This window comes from Mus pahari, chromosome 3, assembly GCF_900095145.1.
Source record: "Mus pahari chromosome 3, PAHARI_EIJ_v1.1, whole genome shotgun sequence".
Taxonomy (NCBI): Eukaryota; Metazoa; Chordata; class Mammalia; order Rodentia; family Muridae; genus Mus; species Mus pahari.
This window is the reverse complement of record NC_034592.1, coordinates 65668824-65683769: the sequence shown is the minus strand read 5'-3', so window position 1 is coordinate 65683769 and position 14946 is coordinate 65668824. Positions and strand designations below refer to the sequence as shown.

The window sequence follows — 14946 nt, the reverse complement described above, 5'->3', positions numbered from 1 at the left end:
AGTTATGACTGACAGGTTGAAAACCAGTGAACTAAACTACAAGTATACACACATGTGTGCATGTACACACACACACACACACACACACACACACACACACACACACGTCAAGTCAAACAAGAAAGCAGAAGGTCCTTTAAGATATAGCAGTCACCAAGGGAGAGGAACGGACATGTTGCCAATCGTGAGTTAGACACAGTTTCGAAGCCGAGAGAGTCAATGCTCCAATGATAATCTTTAAACACACCCAGAAGAAAGTACTGTTAGAAACCGTCAGGGAGCAGTAGACACCCTGCTGTGGGATAACCTGGGATAGTAGGAAGAACTCTACCTAGAGACAGCATGTGTCAAGGGATGAGCATGCGCAGAAGGAAGAAGCTAGCCTTGCCTCTTCTCAGCTCACTCACCCCATTCTTTCTGGTTTTCTAAAACACAGATTGGAAATAACTGGGAAGTATTTATTAATAAATAATGAACTGTTCTTTATTTAACAGAAAGCAGGTTGTTTCTTTTTTTTTTTTCTTTAAAAAGGTTTCATTTTTTTCTCTACTGTTGTAAAACCTGTATTTGTATGTATATTTAAATGCATGAATCTAATACATAGACACATTCCTATTTCTCAATAGACACACACTTAAATTTCACACTATGTAAACAAAGAAAGTGACTTCGGCGACTATATTTTCTTTGAAATATTATGTGAATTACGTATACAGATATAGTTTGGGGTAATTTAATATCAATGTCTATTTTTATTTTTCTTGTCCATTCAACAAATACCATTTAAAAATAATTTCGTTATCATTTATTTCCAATGAAAACTTTATTTATAACAAGCAAGCTTAAACTGACATACAAATGCCATGTTTAGTAGGACAGACAATTCCTATTTAATCTCATTGCCCTTCATGTCAAGTGTTTAGACAGTATAGTCTCAAAATCAAATAAAGGGGTGCATAAGTGTTTCAATCACTTGAAAAATGCAATAACCAAGTAACAAATTTAAACTAAGAAATCTATGTCCCATTAGAGCAAAAGAAGGAAGCACAGAGTAACATATGGCAACGTAATTAGTGTGATCAGGGAATCCTATCCACAGAGCCCACGCTGCAGGACCACTGTAATGAGAAACCTGTCTTTCTGTGTGACGCCTTGGAAGATGTTTCTTGAAACAATAAAGAGAGAAAGAAAAGACAACTCCTTGAAATGATTGAAGGACTCTTCAGCCATCTGCCAGATACTTGTGTGATTAGCATTCTCATTGTCTTGTTTCTTTGATTCAAGCATTGAAAGCCATACCTTTGGTACTTTTGAGAAATAGTATTTTGAAAGAATGAGTCTAGGAGCAGTAATTATCACTTCCCAAGTCCTGGGCAGAGTAAGAGAAAAGTAAAAATTAATGTTTAAAATGAGCCTCATGTTTATTTTGTAATGTATAATTTGTGATTCTTACCGCCTATTGGCACAAACTTGGCAATACTCTCCTTTCGAGATAGTCAAGTTTATTTTTTAAAATAAACTTTGAAATGTGTGTGGGTTTGGGAGAAAGTGTGTGTGTGTGTGTGTGTGTGTGTGTGTGTGTGTGTGTGTGTGTGTGTGTGTGTGTGTAGGAATATCCATGGATGTACATGCAGAGGTCAGAACAAGATCTCAGGTATTTTTCTCTGTTGCTTTCAACCTTGAGACTGAGTCCTTCACCCGACCAGAAGGTCACCATTTACTAGAAGGCTAACCAACTTTGAGAATCCACTTGTCTCTTTTCCCCAGTGCTGGGGTTGTAGATACATACAACCATCCTTGGCCTTGGCCTGCATGCTGGGATTTGAACTCAGGTTCTCATGCATGCAGAGCAAGCACTCTTCCCCAGTGATCCATCTCTCCAGCCCTCTTACAACAGAAAGTCTTTTTAAGTGAAACAATAAGCAAGGAGTGGTGGTGCTTTCCTCTGACCTCAGCACTCCACTGGAGAGGCAGGTGGATCTCAATAATCAAGGCTAGCCTTAGCTACATAGTGAGTTCCAGGCCAGCCACGTTACATAGTGAGACCGCCTTCTTAAAAAACAATGAAGAGGAAGAGGAAGAGGAAAAGGAGGAGGAGGAGGAGGAAGAGGAGGGTAAGAAGGAGAGAAGGAAGAAAAGGAGGAAGAGGAGGACAAGGGGATAAAGGAGGAGGATCTACTAACTGTTCAGTTTGTTATAAGAGGTTGTTCCACTTGTTGGGTTTGCACAAATCACCTTAGTTTAAATCAAAGCCAAAGAATTAAAAAAAAAAAAAAAAAACCTAAGTTTGTTCTCCCCACCCAGCCACATGACAAAAACTGTCTTGTGTTTTCTGCCTAAAACTCCAGAGATTTCTTTGTGAGTTGTTCTCCAGGCTGTGGCAGGAACCCTTGCTTCCTCAGAAGAGAACTTTTCTGAGCTTACAACTCTGACAGTTTCTCTCATGGATCATAAGCTAATAGAAAGGCTTGTCAAGCTACAAGGTCACTCTAGGCCACTTCTTTTCCGTGGAGTTAAGGCTCCATATCTATAAAGTGAGTCTACACATTTAATGGGATTACTAACCAAGAAACATAAGTGAAGCCACCTTTTAATTGTAAGAATCGAACAAATATTAACCAGCGTAGTTTAATAGCTATATTTACAAGAAGTACAATACTATCCCTTTTCACTGTTACAACCTCAAGTGCTTAATCATGTAAACTTCTAAAAGATCTCTGGAGCTCAATTGAATCAAGACAAATGGAATTTGAAAAAGCAACAAGAGGATAAATAAACACAGTGGAATTTGAAACAGAAACAAGGGAAATGTGTTTGAAAGCCTCCCCATTATAGGAGAGACGTCTCAGGTTTCACAAGGAGAAAACTTAAAAATAATTCAGTTAAGATTTATCTCAATTCAAGTTCTTCCTTCTAGTTATAGAGGGAAATAAAACCACAGAAAGGAGCTTGACAAATAGGTCAGCACAAATAATAATAAACCATTTCTGAAAAGCATGTCAACGTTATGTAGGAAATATCAAGAGTACTTTAGAAGGCTGTCAAGAGTCTGAGAGGACGGCTGGGGGTGCTGGGGCCATCTGCAGTTGTGTAGCTCTCTTCCAAGTCCAGGCAAGAGGACAGTACTGACAAGCCAGCTTCTGGTTGTTATCAACTTGTGTTTTACACCTGGAGGAGAGAATGAAAATACCCCAGAACACAGTGGACACATTCCAGAGAATTTAATACCACATCACATAAATCTCTGTAAAAGAAAAAACCTGGTATGCAATTCTTCATAGCAATAGTTCACATGCTAGGTGGAGTAAATTATCCAGTTAGTGACTTGTGGCTGAAAAGTTCTCTGGGAAGAAGTTTCAAGTAAACAGCACAAAACAAAACAAAACAAAAATGAACAAAACCAAGCTGGCAAAAACAGATTACACTTTAGAGTCATTTTGTAAGACCAAGTTTTCAAAGGCAAAATACTCAGTTACAGTACTTATGTCATTGCATGCTATATGTGTGTATACATCTCTGACTCATGACTTAGTTTTATGCTGTTGACTGTTGTCTAGTCACACAAGACAATCCCTTTTCTCTTCTGATTCATCTTCCCCTAATGCAGTTGCATTTTCGCTACTCCCATCTCTTCTTTTCTTCTTGGTTGCTTGCTCCTGTAAGAGAATTAGACGTGAGAAACGTATAACTCAGGATCAGAAGGACCTGTGCATGGTGATCTGTTCATCTCCCAGGTATGGCGATCCACAGTGGATAAGGAGCTGGCCTAATGTCACTCTATACAGTGAAGAGAATACACTGCCTGTATGTCCTGTAATGTGTCATTACCTAAAATAATGTTATTTGCAAATTAACTGGTATATTTATTGACTGTCTCAACCACTTCAATATACACCAATATATTAAAAGAGCTAAGCATTATTATTACCCATATCCTCACCAAATAATAAATGTGGAGAATGTATATATTTATTGAAAAATGAACTAGAATTTTGGCCACTTGTTCACAAAATGTAGTTTTAAAACCACACCAAGCAGTATATAGTGCTCGCAGCATGTAGTGATTACAACTATCTAGACTGTTTTATCCAGCTGTGGATCTAAACCTTCCCTCACTTATGCATATTTATGCATACTATGAAAAATTATGCATAGTATGCAAAGATCTGGTGATTATTAATGTTTCCAACTCCTTAGTGCTCACAAGCAGCTAGTTCTTCCACGCCCCAGGGATGAGGCAAGTCCCTAAGGTCTATTTGTTGAGAACCAGATACTCCTGGCTTTTCACCAAGACCAAGGAGCACTTACACCATGAGAACCCTAATGGAGTTGGGCTGGAGCACAAAATTCAATTAAGATCATTTATTTTCTGAAACTCCTTCTTACCAAGGCATGGCCTTGTGTCACTGTTGTGGCCACTGGACAGTAGTTGAAGATCTCCCTTCTGTGGCCTCCCTCTCTTCATTGTCCTGCACTTTAGTCACAACTCAAGAATATTAGAGAAATGACAGCCCCTCACTGTACTGCTGCCAACCTGAGCCTTCCACTGCTTGGGAGAGACCAGCTCGGTACCACCATGTGCTGATTTTTCTGTTATTTGGCCCCCAAGGCTTTTACTCCTGAATTTTTTTTCAAATTTCTTGAGTAAGATTTTATATATATAAAATAACAAAGGTAAGATATATATATATATCTTATATATATATATATATATATATATATAGTAAGATATACAAAGGTTGTAAATCAGAACTCAGTGACATTTTCTTTATTTTTAACGATTCCTTTTTATTCTCTATGGGCATTGGTATTTTGCTTGCAATGTATGTCAATGTGCGGGTATCAGACCCCCTGTGGCATTACAAACAGTTGTGAACTGCCATGTGGGGGCTGGATATTGAACCCAGGTACTCTGGAAGAGCAACCAGTGCTCTTAACCTCTGAGCCATCTCTCCAGTCTCTCAGTGATGTTTTCTAACTCAAAGCTTCCCCGTGGTGTCACCTCTGGAAAACAAGGGCAAGTTCATGTGCTGTCCAAGCATTCTGACGTTTGGTTTCCTTTTTCCCTTTTCTTCTTCTCAGCCTTCTGGTCCTTCTGCCTTTGTAAGTTATAACCTGTTCCCCCAAATCACATGCTGAACACCTCTTACTGTTCTGATATTCTTGAGGATTCAGATATTACAGTAGTGTCACAGGCTCTTAGAGGCCACAACACTCACCCCCCTCAGGTTAGTTTATCAATATTAATAGTCATAAAAGGGGAGAAAATGCAGTCTTATTAGCAGAGTAAGACTCAAAAATGAAGATGAATCCAATGGCATTTTAATTATATTTTGTTCTTCAGACTTCAAGTATCCTTCATACATTTTTGTCTTTATATCTCTAGATCAAATCTGTTACCCATGTAAAATGAGACAGTTAAATGCAACGGGGAAGTGACTAAATCAATAATTGGGTACCAAAACGAACGTCGGAAAAAGATGTGTCGTTGAAAGACAACCTCTTTCTAACTGTATTTATTCGCTTATGGGGATTATTTCACTCTGTCTGCTTACTGTTGAAGAGTAGGAGGCTTTCTCCCCACACTTCTCCAGTTTTGGGGTTATTTACAAAATAACTTCTACTATTTTGTATGTCATTTTAATCCAAAGAGCAGAAGAGGATGTGGGAAGATTGGAAGAGCCAGAGAGCTGGCAACAGCTGTGGTGAGTATGATTGTCTCTTATTAAACAAAAGCGGGAGGAAGTGGGCTCAGAGGAGGTGGGGAAGGAGTGGAGGTGAGTATAATCAAGATACGTTATATGGAATTCTCTAAGTTAATAAACTACTATAAAGGAGATGTCCCCTCAGTCTGTTCTTTTAAAAAATTTTTCCCTTTTACTAAAAATAGGTACTTTTCGTATAATATATCCAATTATAGATTTCCCTCTACTCCTTCCAGTTCCTCATCCCCTCCTCTCACCTCTCCTATAGACACTCCTTTTCCGTCTCCTATTAGAAAATAACAGGCCTCTAAAAGATAAAAACCAAAGATGACCAAATAAAACAAAAGATAAAGCAAAAGCCATCATATCACATTTGGATGTAGCAACCTGATAGGATGAAAACAGCCCTGAGAACAGGCAAAAGAATCAGAAATCCACTCACTTGCACTCTCATGAATTCAAAAAATAAATAAATAAATAAAAATAAAAATACCAGCCTAAAAAGCCATAATATATAAACAAATATATAAACTGGTGCAGACCTGTGCAGACTGTTCCAGTCTCTGAGTTCATATGAACCTTGCTTAGTTGATTCAGATGGTCATGGTCTCCTGATGCCCTCCATCCTGTCTGGCTCTTGCATTCTTTCTCCTCCTCCTCCTAAGCATTCCCTTAGCTCTGAGGGGAGTGACTTAATGGAGAGCTCCCATTTAGACTCTCTTTTGCCTATATTTATTTCTTTAGATTGCATGACTTTCTGAAATACAATCATTTATTTTTTAAGAGTTTTCATATTTAACAACATATTTATTAATCAACAAATTGATGACCCCGAGGAATGTTTCCCCTGGAAGCTGTGACTTACAGAGTGAAAAGGAGCCTCCCTTCCTGCATCTTCTTTATGCCTGCATAATGGCATAAACACTTTCATATACACAGACTGCCTTTCCTATTATCCATTTTCCCCTTGACCTTTTCTCTTAGATACAGATGAGAAGCACATGAAGTGGTGATGACTTGTTTATGACTTAATACATCTATATTGCAAGTCATTGGACACCGAGAAACACTCAAGTTGCTTGTTACAACAATATCCAAGCGAATCAATCTTAAAGTTCACTGAATTGTATATTATGTCTTATATTTGTGATTTGGGGTACTACTATCGTCATTGAATATGTTTTAAGTTGACTTGAAATATACTTTCACTTTAAATTGGTCCAATCCTAAACAATAATCACTACAAAACTTATAGATATGAACATTTATACATACTCTGATCCTATGCATAAAATAAACATAACTTAATCGTGGCTAGTCTAAAACCATCTTTCTTTATATGTAGGAAATATCGGAAGTTCAAAGTGAAATGATGGAAACTTTGTTTAAGCATAGGAATGAGTTTAGAATTCTGTTTTGGAGTATAGCTCCTTAACTCAGACCACTGTCAGGATGCTACGAATTCACATCATCCAACAGCGAGTACTCTGTCTCAGCTGCCTGCTCTATGACATTCATTTCTTCATTTTTTTTTCTGTATGAGAGACAAAATATAATCTGTAACCTTTACCCTTTTCTCCATCCAGCACAAACAACCAAGGATCCCAAAGTGAGTGGAAGAAAGTTAGGGAGGAAATGATGATATTTGACCTAAGAAAAGAAATTGTCTAGGAGGTGGTTTCCTGATATGTGAAGGGCTGGCATAGGAGAGGAGATAAAGGGATGCTAGAGTCTTCAGTGGAGAAGATACGGGACCATGTGGGGCACATAGGCTAGCCAGTCTAGCACGGAGATGCTAGTTTCTTTGATGAGTTGATACATGGGCAGAGTTGCTAGAGAGTGAGTGGGAGCTGATCACTAGAACTTGCAGTCCAAAAGACTACACTGTAGGTGAGGTTCACACAGCAGGTGAGTTCATACAGTAGGTGAGTTCATATAGTAGGTGAGGTTCACACAGTGGGTAAATTCATATAATAGGTGAAGTTTACACATAGGTTTCTGAATCTTTTCTAGCTGTAGTAGCAGTGCCCACTTGGCTAATCTAAGCATTTTATAGCTCCTCCATCACTCAAGTCTCAAAAACAATGTAGGTTCAAATTGAATGAACTTATTCTGCAAATGGAGATTTGGAAACCTGAGGCTAAGACTTGGTAGAGGTTGAATTTGAATCTGAGATGGAGTGACTCAAAGCCTGTCTATTGACCATCATAACATCTTATGAATGAGGTTTGGCAAATACAGAATTTGAAGGGGTCTGAGTCAGTTTCTTTGCCTGTTCAACCAAACTAAAGCCACACTGTGTCCTCGTGGAAACAGAGGCTTTCAATGTAGACCGTAACTGTGTGAAAAGGCAATTGAAAGCCAGTATCTCAGCTCCAGTCTCCTTCAATTGTGCAAGAATGACACACATTTCCCAAGAAAAACTTAAGCTTTAAACTGTAATTGATTTGTTTTGAGAGTGGGCATAGAAGAAACAACATTCCCCAAGGAAAACACGCACCTCATGGTTTGATACCATTAACAACAGAGAAGGAAAGAAAGCAGCTCAGAAGTCCGGCTGCACATGTCCTAAAATGATAATACAAAATCAGGGAGAACTTGGATCCTTCCAGTTTACCTAAGGTGGGGGAGGGGTTCACTTATAAAAGTGTCTATTCAAGGAAAGGGAAAAGGTGGCTATTGTATTGTTATTACCCCAGGGAGTCTCAAACACTCTCAAAGGGTGTCAGGAATGTTTTGAAACAAAAAACTCAAAAGCATTTACAAGAAATATGGACCTTAATGATGTTTACAATAGAGAAGAACTTAGAAAGAAAAATAGTCACAGCAGGTGGCAATAGACTCTAATGGTTTATTGATTTATCAAGGACAATGTAGGGAGAAGAGAGAAAGAGGAAGAAGAGGAGGAGGAAGAGGAAGACAGAGGACAGGATGGACCCTGGGCAATAACATCCAGACTTGGGATGCTTCTCACTGAGTGAAACTTATTCCTATTGCATTTGTTAATAATTTCACATAACTCTTACTTCCTAAATTATAAAATTTCAAATTAAAACAATCTTATTCTTTTGGGTTTGCATTTTAAGATTTTATAGTAAATTTCACATTTTAATTTTTTCTCCCTTTCTTAATTTTCTCTTAATGGGTTTTTTATGATTACTCTGTGTGTGTGTGTGTGTGTGTGTGTGCGCACGCGCATGTGTGCATGCGCGTGCATGTGTGTGTGTGTGTGTGTGTGTGTGTGTCCCACATACCAAGGTGTGTGGTAAAAGTGAGAGGCATATAATACCTCTCATGAAGTAAGATACAATTGGTTCCCTCCTCTGGCCATGTAGGTTTCAGGGATCTAGTAACCAATCAGTTGACAACAAGTGTTCTTACCCACTGACCTATCATCAGCCCCTTGCTTTAATGGTTTTGGATGATTTTTTTCTTTACATTCATGAAACATTTGAATCTCATTAAAACCAACAGTGTAGAAACAAAACTATCTATCTACACTAAATTGTGCATTCATATATCATGAATAATTAAAATTAGCCAATGGCCAGAAATCTGAGTTAAAGTCATACTGACAAATACCCACTGTCTTACAAAACTTCTCTGTAGCCCTATCTCCAGAGAGAAAATAAGCTTTCCTTTATTTTTATGACTTCTAAAAGAGTAATTCCCTAGGAAAAAAACATTTAAAATTGTTCCTGATATGTGTGTAACAACAGTTAATGAAAAGAGAGGCGACAACTTTGAGAAGGGCTGAGGGGTGGTAAGTAGAAATGTTTACTGAGAAAGAGAAAGATGGAATGCTGTAATAGTAATCTCCAAATAATAGCTATTTTTTTAACTCCACAGAAAGTAGTTGTCGAATTAATGGGTGAGTCTATGGCTGAGTTAATGAGTTTTTTTTTTATTCTATCACAGAGAGGAAGAATAAAACAGTCGGGATATATTAAACTGCTATAAGACTGAGGACAGAGTCTAGAGGAATATTTGCATATACAAAGCTCTGGGTTCATTCTCTAGCACCAATAAAACAGAAGGAAACAATGAAAAACCCAGACAAACAGAAGTGATACAATATAGATGGCTTCAGTTTAAATAGTTAAAAATATAATAAAGAAAAAGCAGAAGAGACTGGCTATGTTTAATTACAAATTTAGCATTTCCTTTCCAGTGACTAGATGATGTTGAGAAGCCAACATTGAGTGGCTTAAAAATAAAGGGACATTTGTTTCTTTAAGTAGCTGCTGGATGGAAATCATGTCATATCTGATGTGGTGTTTTTAATCAAGACAACGGACGTCTGCCTATCACTGTCTCCTTGAAGTAAACTCGGGTCTGATGTAGGACCCAGAAGCATGCTAAGTGCGGTTATTACTTAGAAGCCTCTGCAGATGCCCCTCTTCCATTAATCCCCACTCACACTCGTCCCATGCACATTTGCTATTTATTTTGTAATGCTCTCTACATTTGACCTTAGAATGTAAATCATGTCGTAGGCCAGGAGGAATTAAGCTTTGGCAGTATCAAAGTGAGAACATTCAAGTGGCAGCAGATTCCTAGGTGTGATCAGTTGAAAAGAAGAGTTGCGGTCAAGTAAGTGCCTATTCCTTACTGCAAGTGGTACACAACAATCTGCACTCGGTTTCACAGTTCAGTCAAGGGGGCTTCCATGGGGATCACACTGCTGTGGGGTTGGGGGATGAGACAGAAAGGAGGCTGGAGGCAGGACTTTGGAGTACCAATGGATATTCAGAAGAGTGTACAGTCCAGTTATTTCCAAGAAGCCCTCTTGCTACCGGTGGGTAATTAATGGTTCCACTTCTCTTCTCTTTCACTTGCACTTTCTTCTTCTTCCGGGAATGCTGATCCATTCTGGCCTTTCAGATGCTTAACGCCTGAAATTATAAAAAAATTGTGCAAAATTCAAATGAATTTTATTTCTGGCACATCCATCCACTGCTTTGCTGAAAGAGTTAATAAAAATGTGGAGTGGAAAACTTTTCCGTGTGTGATTGTGTGTGTGTGTGTGTGTGTGTGTGTGTTGTGTGTGTATTTCTCCAAGAATCTCAACAATGTATCCTACATAAACCATTTCATTCACTGAGCACACCCAGACAAATTTCCATTAGAAATAGAGTGTCTTTCATAACTTCATCTTCTCCTTCAAGGATTATATCACAGTATGTTAAAGTATAATTAAAGTTATTATAATTCTGATGTATCATTCAATGAAAATATTGCTTTTGCTATATTGAGTTACCAGTGATAACTGAACTCAATTACAAGGAAGGCCTTACAAAGTCATAATACCACAGGGATGTTTGCCATTTTTGTAGTGTATAAACAAAAAAGCAACAACCACAATATTCTTAGCCTTTTATTTTTTGGATCCACATCATACCTACTGGATTATGGAACCCTTTTGTTCAAAATTCTTCAATAACTAGGCCTACGGAGTGGAAGAGCCTGTACACATAGCTTCGCTGATTCCCTCTGCTCAGATGATCTGGCCTCTCTCTGCCTGTGAGCATCATTTCTCACTGGATTTTCTTTCCACCTTTCTAAGTAATTTCTGCTCTAACTATCCTCTGACCACTCCTTGCTCACATAAGCTTCTAAACTTTTCTCTTCCTGTTCTCAAAGTCAAAAACTATTCTCCTCCTCACACTCTTACTCTTTCCACTCACCCATCAGATGCCAGTTCTTCTCTCCTGAAGGAGCACAACTCCCCGCATGGAGTTAGGAAGCTGTCTCTCAGATCCACCTGCTACACGGAATCCTTTCTGCATCAATTACCTTATAGAATTTTGTTTACACTTTTCTCATTAGACAAAATTCATTGATGGCAAAGACTATGTAACTCACTTTGGAATAACAGGCTGGATGCTGACCTGAGAGTATGTGTTCATTAACCATTAATCTAACTGATATTGACTGAATTAATGAAGAAATCATTTAGTACATGCCTTGCTCATTTCACAATAATTTATCTTCAGATTTCTTTTTTTATTACAAATCAAGATCATCACTACATCCACATTTAATCAGCAGAATTGTCTTCAAGTCCTCTTGACTATAATCTGTTAAGACAAGCTGATATCTGCACATGTGATAGTTTTCATACATTTTTACATTTTTGACAACTGTTTTCTGAATAGTTTAAAAGATCATGAGGAATATTCTAGTTAAAACTGAAAATTAAAAGTGAGATATGGCTCATGTTTTATGTAAAACAAAGACTCAAGAGGTATGTGAATTCTTATGCCCTGCTGCCACCAGGCTCAGTGTACAATTTGGCAAGAAATATTTGGACTTGGTGTGTTATCTTGCAAAAAAAACATATGATCAATGATCAGGTATAATAATATTTAATATTTTAATGAGCATATACAGAACACTCACAATTCAGATTAACATGGGACTGTAGAGAGAAAATTATTATTAGAAACTGAAATTTACCTCATGACACTAAGCTACATGGAAAGAGTTCTAACTGCTGAGAGTAAAGTCATTGTGTTCAACCAGCACTCTGCTGGAGTTTTGCACACAGAGCTCACTAAGCCTTAGAAGTCTGCAATAGAAAGATCTCCACCAGTGGAGGCATTGAGATTTTGAGAACACGAGTGGTCTGCTCTGAACTGTAAGGGTGGGTGGTGCTCAGGGGTGCTCTAACACACCCTTCTGTGTATACTGGGTATATAGACCTCAGAGTTCCATTGTCAAGGTATCTCAGCTGAAGTTTAACTTTTCTGAGATACCGAGGTGTGAACCTGGTGCATAGGCTCTCAAGATCCCTTTGAAGTTGCTGGATGTGGGTGTCCGGTGCTACCACCACCCAGCATTCAGTTTCCTGAGCAGAGGTTGACTCACCCTCCCCAAATTTGGTAAAGTACCACTGACTCCAGCACTTGTTCCAATCATCTACAAGGTAATGAAACTGTGTTTGAGAATTTAAATGCAGATTAGTGACCTAATTGATATGAATATGGGTAAGTGGGAAAACTCTAGAACACAAGAAGTCAACACACTTAACTATTAGCCAATCACTCCCACATTTGAGTACAGGTCTGTCAGCTTATTTGGATTTGCACTGTATTTGCTTTTTATAATAACAATGATCATAAATGTATATGGGACATACTTTTTCTGAAATAAACCCACTTTGAAATGAAATGTTCCCACAGGTCAAGCTTTGAGGAGGCAGAGCTGGGTACATGTCACCACAGAGAGTGTCTGTGGAATACTTTCCACAAATATATTTTGTTTCTGCACAGTTTGCCTTAATGCCTTCTCTCGGTTGAAGGATGTATGGTTGATTAATTTCTTGAAACCTCTTCGAACCACTATTCTCCTGTTACCTATCAGCAATATTCATTTGGTTATAGGCCCAGTGATATTGAAGTTAGAGTGTACAGTCTGCTGGTGGGTATCTCATAATATCTTTCTCCACACAGCTTTCATGCATGATTTGTGTTTCAATATTCTTTAAGTACTCATTCAATATTTGCACAACCCCATAGATAGCATAAACTATTCAGGAGGCATTGATGCTGACAGGTTCCATGAGGAAGGCCTTTCCCCTGTTACCTGGGCTACGATGGCTCACACTTTGGTTAGTGTAGACTCAGTCATTCCTGCACACAAGCAGGAGACAAAGGAACCTCAGAAAGCACAACAGAGGTGCCTTTCCCACAGTGACATGAACATACAGAAAAGGGCTCATACATAACACGAGGCACTGTGTTGTGTATGCATCTGTGAAAATATGAAGGAAATAGAGTTGAAGGCAAACCAAGTAGACTGAGTCAAAATAGAAACAGAAAGAACCAATGCCCACGGACAGAGCACATGTGCATGTGATCCCTGTTATCTCTGTGAAGCAGGTTGGTGGGCAGAGACAGGAGAACTGACCCGGTTTATGTTCAGCTTGGTCTAAGTAGTGAATTCTAGGCTAGCTAAGAACACACAGCGTGATGATGTCTCAAAAAAAAAAAATTATTGGGTCACTTTGACTGACTGTAGTTAGGTGATCATTTTCCACATGACCCTATAGGAGCATTTGTTACCAGGAGCAGAGAACATGGCTTTATAGGGGTGTTCCCAATGACAAGAGTCCGCAGTTTAGGAAAGAACCTTGGTCTCCTGCCTGCAGACTGGATATATCAGAGGAACTCTCCTATAGAGTCTGTACATGGAAAGGAAAGTTCAGATCCAGAAAATCAAGAGACAATAACAAAGACTCTGGATTTCTAAAATACTGGAGGAAAGTCAAAGCAAATCTATATAGTGCCTATAGGCAGAAATAGGGTCAAGGGCTGACAGTGAGGTAAGGAGTGGGTTATGTTCAATAGAGGGAAGATAGCTCCCAAATCTTCTTTGTTTAGCAAGATATGGCTGTGATTTTGTTTGTTTTGATTTTGGTTTTTGAGCAAGGGCCTTACACTGTATGTAGTCTGGCCTGGAACTCATTATGTAGCCCAAGTGAAATGTGAAGTCATGGAAATATTCTACTGTGGCCTCCTGAATAATGCTGGGATTGCAGGCTTGAGCCAGCAAGCTTAGCCCACACACACATTTTAAAAATAAATTCACAAATGCATTGGGTAAACGTGAAATTAGAGGGTGTTTGTTTTGGATCTTTTTGTTTGTTTGGTTGTTTGGTTAGTTGGTTATTTTTTGTTGTTGCTGGTGTTATGGTTGTTTGGTTTAGTTTGGTTTGGTTTGGTTTGGTTTGGTTTGGTTTGGTTTGGTTTGGTTTTGGTAAAAGCACATTCTTTTAGGTCTTAGCAATTATTCTAAACTCCTCTAGGGAATCTGTATGTTTTGGAGCACACAGTATCCATTTAAAAGTCTAATTTTAAAAATTATATTATGGCTTTTCAAGGAAAAAGTACCATAGTTTTCAACAGGTCTTGACCAAATCTCTGATTATAAATATGAGCTCCAACCAGTCAAATCCCTCTGGGTTAAAGAAGCAGTGACATTTCCTAGATAGTTTCACCAAGAAAACATTGGATGAACTAGGGCACAAACTGGAGGGGCTTTTTGGGTAACTAGAGTGTCATTCTTCTATCAATGAACTTTTACAAAGTTAGAACCATGAAGAAAACACACTAACTCAACTTCAAAATGCTATTTCCATCATCAAACAACTGTGTAAAGCGGATTTCAATGTAACCTTTCCCATAAACTTGGTTTAGTGGACTCTGTTGTCAAAAGAAAAAAATGTTGATTTTAACCT

The 14946-nt window shown here is 38.4% G+C and overlaps 1 protein-coding gene across 2 annotated transcripts in view; it reads right to left on the bottom strand.

Moving 5' to 3' along the window:
• Positions 1 to 465: 465 nt before the first annotated feature.
• The window catches only part of Ppp1r1c (protein phosphatase 1 regulatory inhibitor subunit 1C), a 111052-nt gene continuing 96571 nt past the window's right edge, over positions 466 to 14946 (bottom strand). The window contains exon 5 of one of the 2 annotated variants that reach the window (XM_021194186.1): positions 466 to 3656. In XM_021194186.1, coding sequence (XP_021049845.1) covers positions 3619 to 3656 — 38 coding nt within the window. In that variant the 3' untranslated portion in view covers positions 466 to 3618. Of the gene's footprint in view, positions 3657 to 10071; positions 10601 to 14946 lie in introns of those variants that run through there. The other variant, XM_021194185.2, reaches the window with a different exon arrangement.